Source organism: Schistocerca serialis, chromosome 4 (assembly GCF_023864345.2).
Source record: "Schistocerca serialis cubense isolate TAMUIC-IGC-003099 chromosome 4, iqSchSeri2.2, whole genome shotgun sequence".
NCBI classification, from domain to species: domain Eukaryota; kingdom Metazoa; phylum Arthropoda; class Insecta; order Orthoptera; family Acrididae; genus Schistocerca; species Schistocerca serialis.
In genome coordinates, this window is record NC_064641.1 from 750,739,540 (window position 1) to 750,760,681 (window position 21,142).

At 37.6% G+C, this 21,142-nt stretch overlaps 1 protein-coding gene across 1 annotated transcript; it reads right to left on the reverse strand.

Moving 5' to 3' along the window:
- Window positions 1–301: 301 nt before the first annotated feature.
- Window positions 302–20,011, reverse strand: LOC126473284 (uncharacterized). The gene is made up of 13 exons (XM_050100240.1): window positions 19,934–20,011; window positions 19,745–19,793; window positions 13,927–14,250; window positions 13,732–13,857; window positions 13,540–13,651; window positions 13,272–13,460; window positions 12,981–13,160; window positions 12,403–12,575; window positions 9,124–9,234; window positions 8,618–8,679; window positions 2,727–2,786; window positions 1,288–1,524; window positions 302–1,191 (listed from the first exon to the last, which is right to left on the reverse strand). Coding segments are annotated over exons 2-13 (1,986 nt in total). The 5' UTR covers window positions 19,747–19,793; window positions 19,934–20,011; the 3' UTR covers window positions 302–781.
- Window positions 20,012–21,142: the final 1,131 nt, after the last annotated feature.

The following is a 21,142-nucleotide window of genomic DNA, read 5'->3' on the forward strand; positions in this document are numbered from 1 at the left end:
TGAACTTATGTGGTGGTGTGTGTGTGTGTGTCAAAAATTGCATGTTTATTGTCCTAACCTATTATATAAGCTCAAAGCAAACAATGTAACCAGTCAGTCAGTCAGTCAGTCTTGTAGCATTAACTCAATGATAGGCACTACAGCTATGACGTCCAAGTTATGTACAATTTGAACCAATCTGTGCTGCAATATATTACTTAGAAGTTAATACACATTATGGAAGTACCTGCTCATTCAATTGTCTACATGTGCCATAAATAAGGATACCAAAATTAAAGGGCATTGTCAATAAAAACAACAATTATCAAATGTTAGAAATTTTATTATCAATAAATAATTACAATGTAACATGCACACAACTACGTAATGCCAAGTTTTGTATCAGTCGTGCACTACTACAGGAGTTAAAGTGTTTCAAACCAAACAAATTTTTATTCATAGCATTGGAAACAGAACACACATTTGAATGTACTACAATAAGAGTAAATCCTTTTATTTTGAAAAACAAAAATCTGTTAACAGTAAAAAGAAAGAAGTTCTTGAGAAAGAATTCTAAATTCTGCAAATCAGAGCAAAATCATTTTAAACTCTCAGATCAGTCTCCATAAATCGTTAATACTGTCAAAATAGCCATGGAATGTGTTTCTAGTATGATTTTATGAGAAACAAAATGGAAGTGAATAGTAACATGCTTCTCAATCAATATTTACAACCTATCAGCTAAATAAATATAGTAGAATCACAGTCATTTGAATTTTTATAGCTAGCAACTAAAACAAATTCATTTTTGCTGTACAGGCTGCAGCTGTGCAGAGTTGAGAAAGGACTGAAACTGTTGGTAAGGATTATTCAGCAAACTCTGGACATTGCACCTGTCCTTAACTGAAACAGGTTGTTTTCCAAGAGGTGGTGGTGGATGCTGAAATTGGTTTGCTGGTGCAGCATTCGGTGTTGATGTTAGGGGAACAAATACATTGTTTGACTTGGCACTGTAAGACGTATTAAAATTATTTGCCGCAGCACCACCACTGAATCTGGATGGTTTTGACTGCCCATCAAATTTGTTAGAGTTGAAAGAATTAGATCCGCCATTTTTGTTATCCCACTGTCTAGGTCCAGATGAAGCAAAATCTCTTGGTCCACTACGGAAACCATTCTCTCTCCCTCGACGACTGAAATTGTTGAATCGCCCTGAAATACATAATTCATCGAAATTAGTTGTGCCTATCTCTTGCAAAATTATGAAATTCACAAATTCTTTTCTGAGAAACAGACAATTTTGCTTACCCTTTCCTCCAAAGCCTCCTCCAAACCTTGCCATTTCACTAAGTTTTGGATTTATTACTTGGTTTGCTTCTTGCAGAACTGAAATCAGATCCCTTGCCTGACGGCTGTTGTTTTGTGTGAAAAATGCGTAAGATGTTCCAGTTTCTTGGCTACGTCCCGTACGTCCAATACGATGGATATAATCCTCAGATGAATTAGGATAATCATAGTTTATCACAAACCTTATTCCTTCAACATCTGGCAAAACAAAAAATATATCAGTACAAATACCTTCATCAACACATGCATAATTTCACCTTACTGTACAAGAACTTTCCATTACAAATAAGTGTTTTTCACTACTTACGTCTTTTACAAACCTGAAATCCAGCACTCGGAATAATTGCAACAAACATAGTTTCATCTTGAAATATAACTGGCTATGCACTGAAATGGACATCACAGCAGGGACTCCAGTGCCTCAAATCAGTTTAGGATAAATTAATTTGGTACTGACAGTTACAGGAATTTGGGAGTGGTATGTGGAGAACAAACTATGGAGGTAACTTCATAGACTAAGGATAACTGGCACTGGAGTATGTAGTTTTTTGGGATATGTATGGCATCAAGCAGAGAATCTAACTCTGAACTGCGATAGTAGCATCATTCATCAATGTTACAAAAAAATCCACATAAGTTGTAGACTGCTCTCTAAAAATACTGCTTCCCAAGCAGAGGCACTGCCAGATTTCATTTACACAACTTTCACTATCTCGCATGTGCCTCTGAAACAAAAGACCAGACTGATTAACATCAGAAACAAACATGATGCTTCAAAAATAATCTCATTGATACTACTGTTTAAAACAAGAATTTCACTAATGTCTGAATGGAAAGCTGTAGCTAATAAGCTATCAGCTGAACATACAGACATTACCGAACACTTGTCATTTCACCGTAACTTCTGAACTGCATAACAGCATGCATATATACACACATATAAATTAAAAATATAATTTTGACATCTCATTTCTGTGATACATGAAGCTTCTAAGTGAGTTATTACTCCATGTATTTCAAATGCACAAATCACAAAAACAAATGAAAGCCTTCTGGTATAAATGGATTTTCGAAGAACTTAGTCCTCAAAGGCAGAAAAAATATAAATGAAAACAAATAAAACAATGTGAGAACAAACAAATGGGATGTCCCTTAAGAAGGTGTTATTTTGTGCAAAAATTGGTGACCAGAAAGAAATGTAATTAAAGGAAATTGTATATATATGCAAAAAATTATACCGAACCATTACAGCTCAACGAATTCAAAAAACAGATTCAGCAAACAACAAGATCAACCAGTCTGGCTATATGAGCTACTATCACAATATTATCCCAAAATCAGTCTGCCCGTCCATCTCAGACTGTTTACATTACCATTTTACGTAGGAAAGTATGACTGACCTAAACCTCTTGCTGCAACATCTGTGGCGACCAAAATGGAGCACTTCCCACTTCTGAACTCTGGAAAAGAAAATACAGTAGTAAATTAACCACTACCATGCAATACATTTTACAGTAACAACAGATTGTAGTTCAATTAATTCAATTTACGTCAACTTCTAGCTAGTGAATAATTATCACTCACAGCTTGGGAAGACTTCTGCTATGTAGTTCATGACTTGACTGTAAATTTATCAGGAACACCAGCTATCTGACATAAGTTTGAATTAATACAGGTTGTCCCTTTCAAGTGTCCATTGCACAGGCCCAAGAAAAAAACTATGAAGGGCATGATAATGAAACTGCACCATATGATAGGGCATCTCAAAGAATTTGTATTCCTACACCAGACATGCCTACTATTGTTACCACATTGCAGCATTATCACATAGAGTAAAAATGATGACACCACAGGAGTGCCCACAAGCAATACTGTGGTTTGAAGGAACAAAATCTGCTCATCACTATGTAAAGAAATTTGAAATGAATGGATCTGATCCACCTGATGTAGAAACAATCAATGGTATTGTTTCAACTGGCACTGCTCTGAAACATTCTAGCACGCACACCAATGTACCAGGAGACATCGTGGAAGACAGACAAGAATTTCTCAGAAGCCCACATGTCAATTCTGCCAAGCAAAGATGCTCTGTGTAGATTACCAGAACAAACCAGACAAACATTTGCTACAATTATGCAACAGCATATTGACATAAATGCCTGCTTCCCGTAACCATGTTTATTCTAAGATGAGGCAATCTTTCATGTAGCAGGGAACTAATTGACTTGTTCACATTTCAGGCTCACAAAATCTATAATCAGCACACTATCACTGAACATGTTCAGTTTCCCCTAGTGAAATTCCCCGATTTCCAAATAAGTTTCAGCATTTTTCCCTGGCAAATTTTGAGATGTCAAGGATAAGTAAAGACCTAAGTTGAGAAATGTAATGACTTCTGTATTTCTAAACATGTGAGCAAAAACCTTACATATTAACATCAACATCTTTTGTAAGGAACTGCTTTTAGATAGAGAAAGCAAGCCATATGGTATGTGTGTTTCATGAACACCACTGATTTTATTTCAATGAAGCAAAACACAGACAAAAAAATGCATTTTGTGGGAGTCGCAAGGCAGATTTCAAATACCTTCACTACTTTCAGAAATAACCTCAAAAAAGTAGGCCTCTCTAAAGAAATGTGTAAGGTGCGGGCTGAGTCGTGTAAACCAACACTATAGGTGACCACCAGTAAAATGTTGGTTCTATGTTCAGTATTGTCTACTAAAATCCGTCGCCCGTGGCCTCTGGCCTGCTCAGGAGCACCATAGTCCTGGGTACATGGATAAACCATGAAAATCCGCAGCATTACACCACAGACAGACCGAGCCTACAGGTAGATTGATGGGACTAGATCCAATGGGCAGAGGCCGCACATTAGTGGGAAACTATGGGCTTCAGATTGGCAGGTCTGACCCGTTAGAAATAGCCACAGAAATGGGCTGCAGTTTTGGCTTATCGAAGTCCTAGTTACGTTTCGTACGCCACGTTAATGAAATGAGACCGTAGTGATTACCTGCACAACAGGGAACTTGCACAAATACTCAGAATCAACACTAATGAAGATAGGTAGCAGCTCTCTGAAGTTTTGCTGAGCCAAAACAAGCACATAGAAAATCACACTCTGAACTAAATTTTTGGCCATAGCCTTTTGTCAGGAAACAATAGTGTGCACACATTCATGCAATCACTTAGACAACTCATGTACACATAACCATGGTCTCCAGCTGCAGCGTCAACAATCTCTGACAACCAGATCCAAGCAAAATACTACTCACCTCTCATCGGCAGCTGCTAGAGTAGCAGCAAGTAAAGGTGGCAGCACTGACTGCAAATTGTGAGTAGGGGAGAAGCAATAAGAAAAGTAAAGAAGCGACACACGTACTAAACTGCGACCAGCCAGCAACAGAGCACTACATCTCAGTGAAACAATTTCAGCCAGCTGAGTAAAAAACAAGATATCTCCAGTTTTTTCTAATGTCCGACATGTTTGAAATTCCCTGATTTCCAGAACTTGTGACAACCCTGCAAACAGTGACAGAAGTTCTGTCACCAGTCATTGCTGGCAGAAAACATGTTCTCCCAGTGTTGGCAGTAAATGCAGAAAATGTGAAATACAATTCTGCCAAAGGGCATAGGAACAGTTAGTTAAATTAAACCATTTTAGTCCTTCAACCGAAGATTAGTTTGATGCAAGTCTCCACAGATGTATCCTGTTCAAGCCCCTTCGTTATGTTTCCTTTATTTTCCATACAGCTTAGCCTGCTTACTGTATTCAAGCCTTATTGTATGGAGCATAAATTTTATCACTGGTACCCAATGAAAATTTCAGCAAGCTACGGGGAGCAACAGAATTAAACCTGTTGTGGTATCAGGAGTTCTTGTAGTTCACCAAAATTGTCAATGCTTTAACTTTAATATTTGAATTGCTGACATACCTACACACACCTCTAAGTAATAAGTAACATTCTAGAGTTTAGTTCCTAATAAAGCAAAGAGTAATACAGTTGGAAATGGAAAGGACACTGATCCACATATCAAGCTCTCCAACCTTTACCTCTTTTCTCCAGGACACAGCTGTTCTGAAAACTAGGAACAGCCTTTTCTACTTTTAGAAGTACTATAGACAGTTACTGGAACTTCACTTGCTGTAACATGCTCACCATCTACTCTTATAGCTAGTTTTAAGTGTATTCTTTTCATGCAATTATCTATAGCAGATAAACTCGAGGACAATTCAATGTCCCACTGCCAAAAACTAAATACAGTGAAACCTCTTTATAAAGTTTCTCCATATAATGTTTTCATCTACGTTACGTCTATTTTTTCGGTCCCGACTAAAAGCCCATATAAACGATGTTATCTTCCCCTTCACTGTGTTTCCTCTATATTAGTTTCCTCCATGTAACCCTGCTCAATTATTTACCTCTAACGTTTAAATGACTGGATGTAGACGCATCGTTTTCCATTCTGTGGATTCACAGTTTGCACCAGCTCGGAAAGCCCGCGCTCAGCGTGTTTCATAAGTCAGCGGAGGAATCCGGTCACGTCACATGTGACGCACATTCTGCTTGCGATCTTTTTGGCACCACTTCAGTCGATGCTTTGTATTTGTAGAGTGTTGTGTGAGCTGAGCAGCTAACAGTTCGTGTGCCTAGTAAGTGTGTTTCTTCGATATAACTTTTTTTTTAAAGTTTTCATCAGTGGACATGAGTGAAAAGCAGAAGAACTTTTCTCTGGTAGAGAATGTTTCTATTATTAAAAAGTGGAGGCATCTCTGAGTGAGTCGCATGGAGCTAGCAAAGCAATTGGAACTGGCCCCTTCAACAATCAACACTATTATGAAAAACAGATCGTTGACAATGGAAGGGTTTGAGAATTGTGGAAATTCTAAAAATGTGCGTTTGAAACTATCAACTTACGACGAAATGGAGAAAGCTTTATTAACTTGGTTTCAGCAAGCACATGCTGCAAACATTCCTATAAATGGAACTATTTTGAAGGAGAAGGCGCTTCAAATATCCCTGCAGTTAGGAATAGAAAATTTTAAGGCGTCCAATGGATGGATTTGTATACAAAGCGGAATGTGGAGAAAGTAAAAGTGTGGATGAACCAACTGTAGCTCGTGGATGCAGACTCTCCCTAATCTGATACATGGCTACAAACTGCATGACATTTATAACGCTGACGAAACCGGCATGTTTTTCAATTTAATGCCGGATAAGACATTTACTTTTCGTGGGGAAAATTGCCATGGCGGTAAGAAGAGCAAGGAACGTCTTACCGTTTTGTTGTGTACAAACGCCGATGGCAGTGAAAACCTGAAACCTTTGGTTATCGGGAAGCCAAAAAATCCGAGGTGCTTCAAAAACATTTCCATGTTTCCGTGCAAATGTGGAAACAATGCCAAGGCGTGGATGACAAGTGATAAATTTATAAGTTTTCTCAGAGAATTTGACACCAAAATGGGGAGTGCTGCTGTTTGTGGATAGATGTGCAGCACATCCACCAGACGTACCCTTTCTGAGAAATGTTAAAAGTAATTTTCCTGCCACCCAACTGCACCAGCCATGGTGGTGGTGGTGAAAGTGACAGCGACAAGGACGATGACCCTGTGCCCTCATATACTAAAGCAGCTAAAGCCTTTGAAACATTCAAGAGGTATATGATGGCCCATCGACTTGAGGACATAACAGTAGTGCAACTTGCTCATTTGGAGCAAGACATAATTGCCATAGTGTCTAGGAGAAATAAAAAACAAGCATGCTTGCTTGAATATTTTTAAAAATGTTATTTTCAGATTGCGTAGGTTCCTAGAGATTTGTTCAAATTTAAGTTCTGTTACATAATTTAATTATTAAAGTAAATTTTTTAATCTGTACCATTTACTGTGTTGGTATGTAATATGTTCAGTATGTCATAAACAAAATTTGGCTCATATTCTACAATTGGGTCAACTGAAGAACGGGATACCACCCGCCAGATTTGGACAATGATGTCAATCGTAAGAATCTGTTATAACTTTTTACAGTACAAACTGATCGATTTACTTTTACCCATCCACCTAGCGAGCCCCATGTTTTAATTAAAAAACTAATCAGATGATACATTTATCATTTGCAATGAATATCATATGTTGTGAAAATTTAAAATGTCATCTATGGCACCATTTGTCAAAGCTGATTAGTGGTATCCCGATCTTCAGTAATGCCATATATTATTTGGAAGCCTTCCTCTTTATAGTGTTTTCCTCTATAGTGTTCAGAATTTGTGGTCCCCTGAAACACATTACACAGAGGTTTCACTGTAAATGAAGGACAGAGTTGATGAAGGACAGTGTCAGTAATTGCAGGTATTGAAATTAACGAGGTAAGTTACCTTTAGGCTGAAAATGGGGATAAGTGAGTGTCTTACAACATATGCAACAAACTTGACAGAGGTAAATCTAGAAATTCAATGGACATGGTCACCAAATGTCAAAATGAGCACAAGAGCCCTTTTAAAACTGTCACAAGGCATACTGTCAGAGTGAAAACAGTTGTAAACAAAAGGTCTTGCATGCTCAACCTCACATGCATCAGCGACGTAGGTATGAGAACATGCTCCCATTGTATGGACTTCCTGCACTTCAACAGGAATTATGTAAATTGCTCCCTTTCTATAGCAGTTTGATCACTGGTTTACCTTTTACAGAGGGTTACAAACTCTTCCTCCCAATCATCATTCATGTCTAGATGGGGTTGGGACAAATTACAGCAATATTAAGATGTACCATCTGCAAAATCTTTATGGTTATTTATAGTATGCAGATGTGTACACAGACTACAATCAAAGAATAAAATGTAGCAATGCTTCTCCTGATATGGAATGCAGATCCTCATCACAAGGTGGTAACTTTAAGCAATGAAACGAATGAGAAACGTCTTCAAAAATTGAAGAACTGGAAATTTAGAACTTTAAAATGTATAAACCATAGATGCTCAATTTTTGCAACAAACTAGTTTAGGTCATTATTCTTATACCTTTAGCACATCTATGTACACTTATTTCCATCAACACGAGATAGGACAACTTATTTTTAGAAGTATGTAGACATATTTATAGATATTTGAAGGTATTTTCACCCCCCTGAACTGTAAGAAGAAACAACAATCTACAGAAGATTTTACTTCCATTACGAAGTGACGCAGATAGCTGGTGCACAACTAGGATGACATATTTACACAATGATGCCTTATTCCATGCTACACTTATTTACACAATACTTTTTAGAGAAAGGGCAATTAATGCTTACCTCTCAACACATAATCTCTTTCTTGCTGAGACTTGTTTCCATGCATACATATGGCACGGAACCTGCAAAATATAAGGGAAATATTACATTCATATAATCTCAGAATTATGCACTAAACATTTCTCACAACAAAAAGACTGACTGAGAACCTCAGCCAATTCAAGGAGAGTAAAGCAAATTGTAACACACATACAAAAATAAATAGCTAGTATTTACTACATCCTAGAAGGATCCTATAGGGGAATAGACAAGTCTCTGAAAGGCAAAATCTGGGCAGTTGCAACCCCATATTTCCATTCTAGAATGGAGTAAGATTTGCCTCTCACTAATTCCCATGTATTGAGAAAGTGTGTAACTTCCAAATGTAAGGAGTCATAGCTTAAACATGATTAATCATTCAATATTTGTAGTTGTTAGGACTAATTAGTTCAATTTAAACGTAAGATTCTAGATCAGTTTTTAATTTGTTAGTTTACAGGAGATGATCAATAAGGATTCCAGCTTACCCATAATTATTCAGATTCCTTGTGATATCTTCAACCTTCCTCTTAGTTTCAACAAAGATAATTGTCTTAGAGTCTCTTTCTGAACCTATTTCTTGTAATAGAACATTCAATCTGAAAAAAATTAAAATTGAAAAGTTTAAGAAATAATGCCTAGGATTTACAATTTGCAAGAAAGTACAACAATGAAGCACAGCACAAAAGCTTTGTGTTTGAAGTTGTTATAGAACATTATATAACTGCAGGACTTAAAAATTTCAATAGCTAGTACACGTAAGAAATTGCTAGGGCTGGAAAATTAGAAGTGAGGATAAAATTGCACAAGGAAACAAACTGTGTAAGCAAATACCAACCTTACATCTGATGTTAAAAAGTAACACGCCTTCACAGCTACCAAAATACGACAAGTTATATAAACATCAAAGAGGTAATAGGTACACCATGCCTGAAGAGTGCTGTTATCCCAAAACTGAGTACTGAAATAATGAAAGGCCACTCCATTTGCTGAAATGTACTGCTAAGACTTGACAGATTTGAATCTACACCGAAACAAATCTGTAACTTATTGTTACCAGTTCAACAGACAACAACAAATCTGTTTAATGAACCATTCAATACAATTCGTATTTTGATTTTTTAAAATCACATCTCTTACCGTCATTAAGGGAGCTTTCAGAATGATCAAGTTGCTTGAAGACTTAAAATTCTCTTTTATATTTTTCGCACTACATTTTGAAAGAATTTATTTCATGGTTGTGTTAATTACAAAACTGATATTTGTATTGTGTGCACATTGCTGTCTCTCAGTTACTAGCAGATATTTAGACCAGTTGTAATGTTACCTTATGAACTTTGCAACAGGATGTGCCAGTGCCATCTTTCTTTGCTGTAAAATAGCTGCCATGTATGTGTATGTGTTTTGGATGAAATCAGCAAAATCAAAGAAACTTATTTCCTTGTTTGTTCATGTACAATTTCTCATGTGAACTGACTAAATTCAAATACATTTGTATCAAGAATGTTAATATTGATAATGCATCAGTATGAAATGACAAAACCAATCAAATCTTAAAAGCAATCCTTAGTTTGAAAGTGGTCATTTTTAACGAATATCATTTATTACATTAATGAAGAGAATAATCACTGATAACAGTTGATGTCCAAGAATATAATACAATCTGTAATCCCAATTTCCTACTGAAAATATACATTTATACATCAGTTGATCCTGACAGAAATGGCAAAAAACTTAGATATTATCCTCATGGCTACTGAACTGAGGGAACAATATCAGACTGTGCACGCAGTTTTTAGGTGGACTGGGAAGTGCCATTGTTAATGCATTAATATGATATACATGAATGTTTAACATACCTGGAAAAACTGAACTTACATATATACGAAGTGAAGAAAGAATATGTAACTTACACTATGCTGCTTAGAAGCAATATCAGATAATAGCAAAACTGAGTAGATTTTAAAAGTTGTGCCCAATGATATATTATTACATAAAATATATCAGTCACACTACACATTACTGCAGTTTCCAATTACTTGTGAATGGCCTGGATTTTTATGAAGGTCAAAACCAGCTCTGAACTTTAAGTACTTGTCAGGCACTGGAGTGGCCTTTCATTAATTTTAGTTATCAGTACTCTAGAATAAAAAAATTCTCCAGCACAACACACAAATGTTTGACCAGCTGATTTTAATAACTACATAAACATGGTCTGAAAACTTTCAGTAGTCACTTTTGAGCAAAAAGTGAATTTCAAAATTAGCGTTTGGAAATTATGGTAAATTGTTACCCAATTGACACTATTTGGAGTGTCTATGACAACAGTATTTGTTTTATGTCCACCACAGATTAATCAATGTGTTATGAAGCCACCCAATTCTCATATTCCATAGCAAAACACAAACTGATGACTGTGTTTCAATTACAAAATTTTTGAATCTCCACTGATGAGATTCCCACAGACTAAATGCAGTGTAAAATTTCAGAGCAAGTACCACCGTCAATCCAATGCTAACTGTTTCACTGCATCTATACAGCAAATATGTAAATTAAAAACTGTGCAGCTATATTCACTAATAATGCAGACATCACAGAAAGATGACAATGATTCTGTTAATACAGACATTTAAAAAATGCCATCTTGCAAAGTAACAAAACTCAAACTGCAAGTGTGTAGCAGTTCTAGTTCAATGTATGCACTCTTCACAAAAAACTGTGCACACATACTGAAATGTAATAAAGGACAAAACCTCAGATGACCATAACCAACTGGATTAATTGGACAAAATAATTAGTCAATTTCAAACAGTTGGGTCAAACCATACCAAGTGGTACAAGAAAAAAAAGAACTATTAAAAATATATTAAAGAATACATTCAGCTAAGTGATGATGATATTAATTTGCAGCCCAGAGTGTGTTGAAGTAAATGCATTTTATCTGAAAGACTTAGGACAATCCACTACTGAATAACTGTAAAAAGTAGATGCTTGCAAATATGAAAAACATGCAGCCTGGAACAAAAATGGCCACCATTTCAAAAGCAAACAAATTTTTTAAAAAAAATTTCTGACTACGAAACATTGAGGAATTCACCCAGCAAATATAATTTTTTTGCTATGGTTAAGCAACCAGTGCTGGACCACTTGGTATGAATTGCCCCAGTTATGAGGCCAGGAAAATTTTTTTGCTCAATGGCACTTTCTGCGTGGGCAAAGAAGGCATCTGCTATCAGTCAGAGAGGATGGTGCAAAGTATATACAACAACCTCAAACGTTTAATCCAACTGTATTTAAGTGAAACAGATCTGAATTGAAGAGTTGGTGATCTCATCTAGAAGATCTAGTTAGTATTCAAAATACCAATTTCAATATTTTGAAAAACCAGCGTTCATCACTGGAACCTTATATTTTCTCTTAACTATTTTCCATTTGCTTTTGTTGAGCCAATCTTGCTCCCTGGCCAAATTTGAGGACAAGTGTTTTATGTACATAAAGATGGGCTAACACACCAGAACTGGATGTCAGTACACCAAATTGTGTGTATTGCTACAAACAAATGTCTCAATGCTAAATAATCAACAAGTTACGATTTGAAAACCACTACAAAAGACACGGGAACTTTTTAACGTGTTTCAGATAATTTACATTCTGATCCAGGATTTTAAATTTACACGGTATATTTATGTACGATATCAAAAAGGAAAAGTGAACCAAAATTTCACGGCTGCAAACCAAACTGCATCAGCAAATAATAAAGTGCTTACTTTTGTTCCTTTTCATGCTCTTGGCACACATCAACAATTTGCATTATGTTATGGTTTGCTGACAGCTGCAGAGAACCAATGTTGACCTGAATGTAGTTTGTGAGGAATTCTTCTGCCAAATTTCTGACTTCCTTCGGCCATGTAGCAGACCACATAAGTGTTTGTCGATCAGGCTGAAAATACACCAAGGGTAAGTGCTAGTACATGAATTAAATGCCTGTAATATGGAGAAACCATACTATCAACAAAGCTTTATTACTTGCTTCCTTTTTCTAGCAGTAACACTGATAATCTACATTATTTTCACTTATATACAAAGTAAATCTGTTATTGCCTTGCTAACAACTATAAATTATAAAATGCAAGTCAATCATTACCGTTAGATAAATACTGAGAATTTTCTGAGATAAGCACACTAAAAATTGCTCAGTTAAGTCTGGAACCCACTAATAAGAACTTTAGACATTCACCTTGAAAGGGCAATAGATAACTGGTCCATGGAGATGCTTTTTAAGCCCTGACCCCTCCCCCCCCCCCCCCCACACACACACACATATATACAGTTTCTTACAACTTACACGAATTTGGCTTATAATCTTTCTAATCTGTGGTTCAAATCCCATGTCCAGCATACGGTCTGCCTCATCCAAAACCAAGTAAGTGCATCTTCGTAAATTAGTAGTTCCACGTTCTAGGAAGTCCAACAAACGACCAGGAGTTGCAATGACTATTTCAACACCACGCTCCAAATCCCGGGCCTGTACAGAACATAAAATGAATCAAATTGTTTTCCAAGTGGGTTAAGATATAAGCTGACAACACTGAGTACACCCTGTTTAACAAAAGCTTATGTGGTAGAAATAAATTACCTGAGGGCCTTTCGGTGCACCGCCAAATATACAGGTATTACGAATGTACGATGATGAACCAAAATCTCTGGCCACTGTCTGAATCTGTTGTGCCAATTCCCGAGTGGGTGCTAATACAAGCACAATAGGGCCATCACCCCTACTCAATCTTGGCTGGTTTTTGATGTGCACAGTTGCTGGCAAAATATACTGGGGGGAAAAAAAACAGCCATTAACATGTAATTGACAGAAATGTTATACTGGGAACAAAACAACAACTTATACTCACTGCCAAAGTTTTTCCAGAGCCAGTCTGTGCAATGCCAACCATGTCTCTACCACTCATTGCAATGGGCCAGCCTTGGGCCTGAATTGATGTAGGTGCTGCAAAGCCAGATCTCCTGCAATTATGAACACGAGATAATCAGAATTGGCCATCTAATGATTTAATGCATTTCTAGACAATTAAATGTAAACCTACCTAATCTCATCCACTATGTACTCAGGAAAATTTCCTTCTTCAAAACTTTGTATCGGCCTTGGAGTTTCTTGTCCTCTAACAGTTATCTGCTGTTCTGAACGATAGGCTTCCACTTCATAAATGGGCCTAAAAATGTTTAAAATTAAGTAACAGAAAAATACAGATCAACAAAACATTTAAAGAAAATCCACCTACCTGTCATTAATTTTATCATGTGGTGTATAGAAGTCTTTAGAAAATGGTGTTAGCAAAGTATTCTCCCATTGTGGCTTCCTTAGACTACTTCCTAATTCACTTCCTACACCCTGATTCTGGGGTGAATCAAATCTGCTGGGTCTTCGGTCTCCAAAATTTGGTCTGCCACCACCAGATGCTCTCCCATTCCTATCTCCACCAAATCCACCCTGCTTCCTTTCTCCTCCAAAGCCATTTGGTTTTCTGTCAGTACCAAATCCTCCCACACCCTTGTTGTTTCCAAATCCACCTCTGTTGCCACTGAAATTACTTCCACGCACTGACCTGAAATACAGAAAAAATGCCTTCAGTTACTGAAAATATTTACACAAACTCAGCAACATTTAATTTATAGAAGAGAGAGAGAGAGAGAGAGAGAGAGAGAGAGAGAGAGAGAGAGAGAGAGAGAGAGAGAGATAGATAGATATGAGTGGGGAGTGTCAAAATACATGCCAAGTGTGTGTTGTTGACACAGATGCAAATGACTCCTAACCCCACAAATGAATTCTGTGACTAGAAAACGAAGTGCAACAAATATATGATGAAATCACCATAAAAAAGACGGCAGATTTCTCTTATCATGAGGCCCTGAAAAGCGTGCAGCACTACATGAGTAACCACTACATATGGATACCTCAGAAACAGACGAATATTTCATTGGCAATATCACTGTTGCCCATCTCAATGGAGAAGATTCCTCAAAGCCAATTCAAGAACAGGAAGTTCTTGTTATGTACTCTCTTAGGGAGACCAAAGAATCTTATTTTTTAAGATGACAACACCCCTCATCACCAGGCCACAGCTGTCCACTACTGCTCTGAAGGTGATGCAAGACAATTCGAGGGAATGGTTCAGCCACATAGATCACCTGACAAGAAAACTATCAAATGTTTATGGGACATTCATGGACAACTGTAGGGACAGCAGTGCTTAATATTTTTGCAGAGGACTACCAATAACTTGCCAAGCCAATGCCACATCAAGAGGTGTATCTTGACTTGTCACCTCAATGTACATCAAGGTTGCGGAGCGTCAACTGAATCTAAGTATTTGTCAACACAATTTCCGTTTTTCCCAGTGAACTACATTTTCCAGTATAATACTGCATTTTTCAGAGGAATCACCTTTCTGCATTATCAAAAACCCGGTGAAAGACGCAAAATGAAAATTATTAGCATTCTGGTACTTGGTTGATTTTGTGTACCTAATTGCAGACAGGCTCGAGGAACAAATTTGTCAGAGGCAGTTCACATATTGTAAGATGAAAATGATGGAAGTATAATTTATGTAAATAATATGCATTTCACCAGGGACTTTCATAAATATAGGTTCTCTGAATTTGTTATTTTAGTTATGACAAACAGTACTTAAAATAGGATGCAAGCTTAAACATTAGGCTATGCTACAAGTGAATATTACAACCTTCGGCATCCACATTTGTTGACTTAAGGGGTCACAATATCACAACTCAGCAAGTTTTCTTGAAGCTGAACTCGTCAATTAATCAGGACAAATACTCTGTCTACATCCAACTTGGGTTGTTATGTTTTGGAAGCTTGGCACCACTCAGAACCACTTCCAGTACAAATGGTGATTTCTACAAGTTTCCAGCATGGAAACTGTGTTTCCATGGAAACAAACTTCCTCATGCAAAGCACATCTCATTTATGTAAACTTATTAACATATCTTCTGCCCCAGTGAATGAATTTGAGGTTAAGAGTCAGTATCCCCATTGAAATTATGGTTGTACAACCAGATAAGGTGGCAATTTTCAACACCTGGAGATTTTCTGAAGAAAAAGATGTGATGAGCAATGCAGGCAACAAGGAAACTAGGTGCTACCTGTATGAAGTTAATACCTCACTAATTTTATTCACTGATAGGAACTTCTGAGATGCTATGCATCATATGAGGTAAGTACTGTAATCACGTAAAGAATGTCAAGTATTCAGCATATAGCCAGTGGTTCCCAACCTTCCTTAGGCCATTACCACCTGAGTGCAATCACATTAGCTAGTACACCTGCCACCCATTGCCTCCCCCCCCCCCCAACCCACACTACCACTAAGTTGTAGAATCAAACACTTTTCTTAGAACACTTGTTTGAGAAAGTATTTATTGATAACTTATACAATCACTTTTATTGTCTGTAAAGTTGATAACAGTAATGATCTTTTAAAATAATTTTAGTTTCGTGGCAAACAGTATCAAATCTTTCAGCTTTTATCCCTCAGAAAATTTCACTTTATCCTGAAGGTTCCCAGCTTACAATTTTGGTTATCAAAACCACTGATGTAAAACTGAGCACACAACTCAGATTGCTGTAAGCAAACTGTTTAAGAAGCAAAGAAAATTGCTAGCAAAAGTATCATTCACTATCTACATCTAACATTGTGGTGGCTTCCAATCATTGTGCGAACTCAAACAGCAATGTGCAATCGAAAATTCTGCCAGCACCAAAAGTGCACCTCTATTCATTAGGCTGCAGGCCAAGTTGCAGCTTGTCACTCACTGGATTCTATGTACAGCTACTTGAACCACCAGTCCTGAAGGCATTTTTTCTGAAATTGTTCGGCTTGCTACAGGAAGACAATCCACACATGTAGCAATGGGCAAGAATCTCAACACAGGAAAACCTGGCTTTATACTGTGTGAAACAGAATTAAAATTCCCAGGAAGGAGTAATAACAAAGATTATGTCACTAACATTTACATGCAACATCTTGCAAAAGCTAAAAACCAAATTTTGGAAACTTTTCATTGTGTTTACGTAAGGTCTGAAATGGATTTGCTAGCCCATGTGTTTATGTAAGGTCTGAAATGGATTTGCTAGCCCAGTTAAATATAGCAAGTGGCAAACTGCTGTTACAATTTCTGATTTAGTCAGCACAATCACTATCTCTCTTCAATTAGACGAGATGTGAACAGCATCAGTTCAAAATTTCCACTTCACTATACAAAAAGCCACTCCAAACTAGTGAAAAATTTTTGAAAACAAGATCAAGCCTGACAGCCCAAGAACTTTTTTAAAATCTCTTGCATTTATATGGGAGCAAAAATCTATCGCAGAACTGGAAAAACAGACTGTCTGAAGATTTCCAGGATCGATTTTGAAGTGATTACATGATCACCCAGAAGTGTCACTGCAAAATCTGTTTACAAAATCCTGTCTTGGGTGACAAGTCATTGTGAACCCAACCCATACAAAATATTTATAACAGCAACACTTATTTTCAGCATATGCTTATGTTTCCTGCAAGTAGGAAAGAATGTGTGTGTTGGCAAAGCCAATGTATGTGAATCAAAGGTTGTAGCACTCAGTGGTACAGCACACAGTTATGCTCTTTGCCACATTTACCCCAATACTACAGTGCTGTATATGTAAGAAGGAAAGTGACTTCTGCACAGAAATTTAGAATGGAGACATGTTGCCTTCATCCCATTTCTCTCCCTCTAACTGTTGACTACCCTGTAAACTGAAAAATTAAGTTTCCTGTCCTCATTTGTCCAACAAGTATGCAGACTTGTCACATACATTTAACCTCAAATACAAAAAACCTGGAAAGATTTTTCCCTTAAGTTTGAGTAACTGTCAGTACTAGTCAGCACCACAATTTGTCACTATCTGCTTCTAGCACACAAATTTCAGAATAGAGCAATGAACACAGCTCACAGAACAGCAGCCATAACAAATAAGAGGAAGACTGAACAGTTTAGCTTATCAAACAAAATGACATGGCAAACTATTAGAAATATATACATTTACACCTAATAATAAAAGAATAAACAATCTTAATCAGATTTAGGGATTAAACTTTTGACAAGATTGGAGCCTACAACCTGCTGCACATCAGATTTATATGCCAGCTGCTGCACTAACACAAAACATTGCGTTAAACAGTTAAATTTGTAACTAAAAACCCAGCCACAACAAAGAATTCCAGCCTTCATACAATGCCGCATGTGTCACATAATCCAGCCCCAACACATTTCAACTATCAAGTAAATTTAATCGGATTATACTTTAAATTTTTGAAAAACTTGCCTACATTCCCTCCACACAAAGTACAGTTTATGAATGACAAACTGCCAAGTCCAACTCATTTTAAAGAGAATTTCTTTGAGCATTTGATTTACATCTACAGCCCATCTATGTAAACGAGAGGAATAACTTTCAATACTTAACATGTATAAGTTACATCCTACAGCCCCTAGCCTTTTTCAATATCACACCAACATTAGGCTCCACCTGCTTCCAGTCAATTTTTTTACAAAATTGAGACTTACTTTCACAACTCAACAGGAGTTGTAATAATAGTTACATTTCACAAAAGAATAATTCTGCAATATTAAGTTATTCCACCATCCCTCAAAGAGCAAATGAACTTACATTCATGAAGGAGGTTTCATTCTACAAATACAAAGCAGGATAGTACTCCAAAGAACAACCAAATTTTTTAAGACCTGAACTTACAGGATAACAGCTTCCATGGGATACCCATTCTTAGATTATCTATCAGTCAGGCTTATGTAATCAAAGCCAAATCCAGTTTACTGTTGTAATGACAGCAAAAGCACTGCCAGCTCTGCAGCAGCAACCAGAAATCAATTTAGTTGACACACCCATGTACACTGCCTTACAACACTCTTACAAATGTGGTTCGAAGTGTACCTCTGAATACAAAACAGGGTGGCTACTCAAAATTGAGCGGAGGGGGGTTGTTTATGGAAATCCCTGATAATTCCTGGTGTGAAGAGGAATGGTTTCATGAGGAGCTCCAGGTAAATTTACAGTGAAGGGAGTGGGTGGAGATTACAATAATATGGAATTAAAAGAAAATATTCAAACATTGATAATTAATAATATACATGTAGTTAACACACTTAGAAACACTGAGCATTTCGAAATTTGTGAATTATAGAGTTGAATTTCAGTGCTAAGGTAATAAAAGACTAATAACTTATTCCCTGAGAATTCTTGCTTTCGCAAAATTGGCACCCCATCTTTCGTAATTTATGGATGTCTGGACATTTGGTAACACACATTAATATACTATATTCAGTATCGACAAGGGTGCAGTAAGTAAGAGGTGAATGCAATCCAGCGGGATCGGGGGGGGGGGGGGGGGGGGGGGGGGGGGGGGAAGGCGGCAACATCACAGCTAAATCCAGATTATACTTAATTCGAGTCCTACTTTGGTAACACTTATCCTCGACAGCAATAACATTAGAAATATTTTAACTTCTACTCCAAGAGAACAATGAAAACATTACATGCTATTTTGTCTCCAGCGAGATTCGAAGAGCACTTTTCATCTCGCGGTTTCAATCCCGTCCGAAAGATTCCGTATGGAAACCTACCACAAGCTCCCATACACAATGGGCAACGAAATAATTCGACCGCATTAGTTTATTCTCATCATTCTGAAAAATTTGCACTGCCACCCCCCCCCCCCCCATTGTGACGGATGAACCGATTATAAGTGCTTTGGATAGACCTAAATGTTTTTAACTTCCACAGTACATCTGCTGACAAATTCAAGTTTCCGTGAAACGAAAGTAAAATATATTTAACAGCGTCATGGTTTAGCACGTTCACCTTCACCATGCGCGTCTAGTAGAATCTGTCAAATTCCGAATGAATACGAGACTATCGGATATTCACATAACCGTACAACACAATAATTATTCCATCGTCACTAAATTTACTGAAAATACCAAATACTCGCAACACGAGAAAGAGTTTCAATAAAATCGGGGCATTTCCGCGAAACTTACATGTTAGACGAGGTTTGGCTGACGATTGGAACTGAATACCAATTAAAACCTGAAATAAAATGAAAAATATTAGTAATTATTAATCACATAAGTTAAATATCATAAACAGTAATGTAATCAACAAAAATTTACAGTAATTTCACAATTTAAACCCAAAATATCTCAGCACAAGACAGAGGCACTCCTTACCTTCTAACGACAAGATGGCGAAAGGACAGATATATTGCGCATTGATTGCAAATTGCCGTCGGCGTCATTGCAACCGCCAGATGGCAGAAGGCTAGCCCAGATATGCATGTTATATTGGCGCCAGTTTATAGAGTCTGCTAATTTGTATGTAGAAATGCTCAAATTTTTCAAATACTAGGCTGTTAAAACTATTCAAAACTACATAGTAATTCATATTAATAAAGAGCATAATCTAGCTAAGCGATTTCAATTCATTGCTCATACTGTACATTAACCAGCGTTTTCAAATCCACGAATAAATATCTCCCGACTGGTGCTGAAGGGCAGGTGACAGCTTCCAGCAACGAAGATGCCAGTTGATAAATTATGAAGCCGAGAGGCGTAGAGCTCTGTTGCCACTCGCACTGACAATCAAAATCAAATTTCTAACAGGAACTGAAGTGGCGCCATTCACAGAGCTTTCAAGTGGAAACTCTCAGATTCCGTTGGCGTTACTCGACTGATGACATTTTGGCAATATACAGCATGAAGAGTTGGCAGGGTCGCAGGGTTGGGGTTGGGTTGTTTGGAGAAGGAGACCAGACAGCGAGGTCATCGGTCTCATCGGATTAGGGAAGGATGGGGAAGGAAGTCGGCCGTGGCCTTTCAGAGGAACCATCCCGGCATTTGCGTGGAGTGATTTAGGGAAAGCACGGAAAACCTAAATCAGGATGGCCGGACGCGGGTTTGAACCGTCGTCCTCCCGAATGCGAGTCCAGTGTCTAACCACTGCGCCACCCTGCTCGGTCAGGGTCGCGGCATATGGATCTGCTAGTGCTCGCGACGGGAGCAACCGACCTGGGAGCTATATAGTCAACGGATTGCCAGTCAGCGGGGCTTGCAAGAAGACATTGACGTCATCAATAGAAGCCTGACATTGCTTGTGGAACTCGTAAACACTCTCTCTCTACCAATACCTTGCTCCAGCTGCAGTAGCAGCAATAGAAGTAGCAGTAGTAATATGAAACGACCTTAAACGCTCCGCATAAGAAGACCCAGCTACGTCCACAAGCAACAACCATTACCAAACACACGAAGACACCGAGGACGATCGTCGCCCCAACAATTGTATCTGAAGAGAAAACTGCATCTTTCATTGAAGATGGATTTATAAACTTCTCGCTGTCATAGAACAAGAGCAGTATGGCTGAGAGTGGATGAACCACCTGT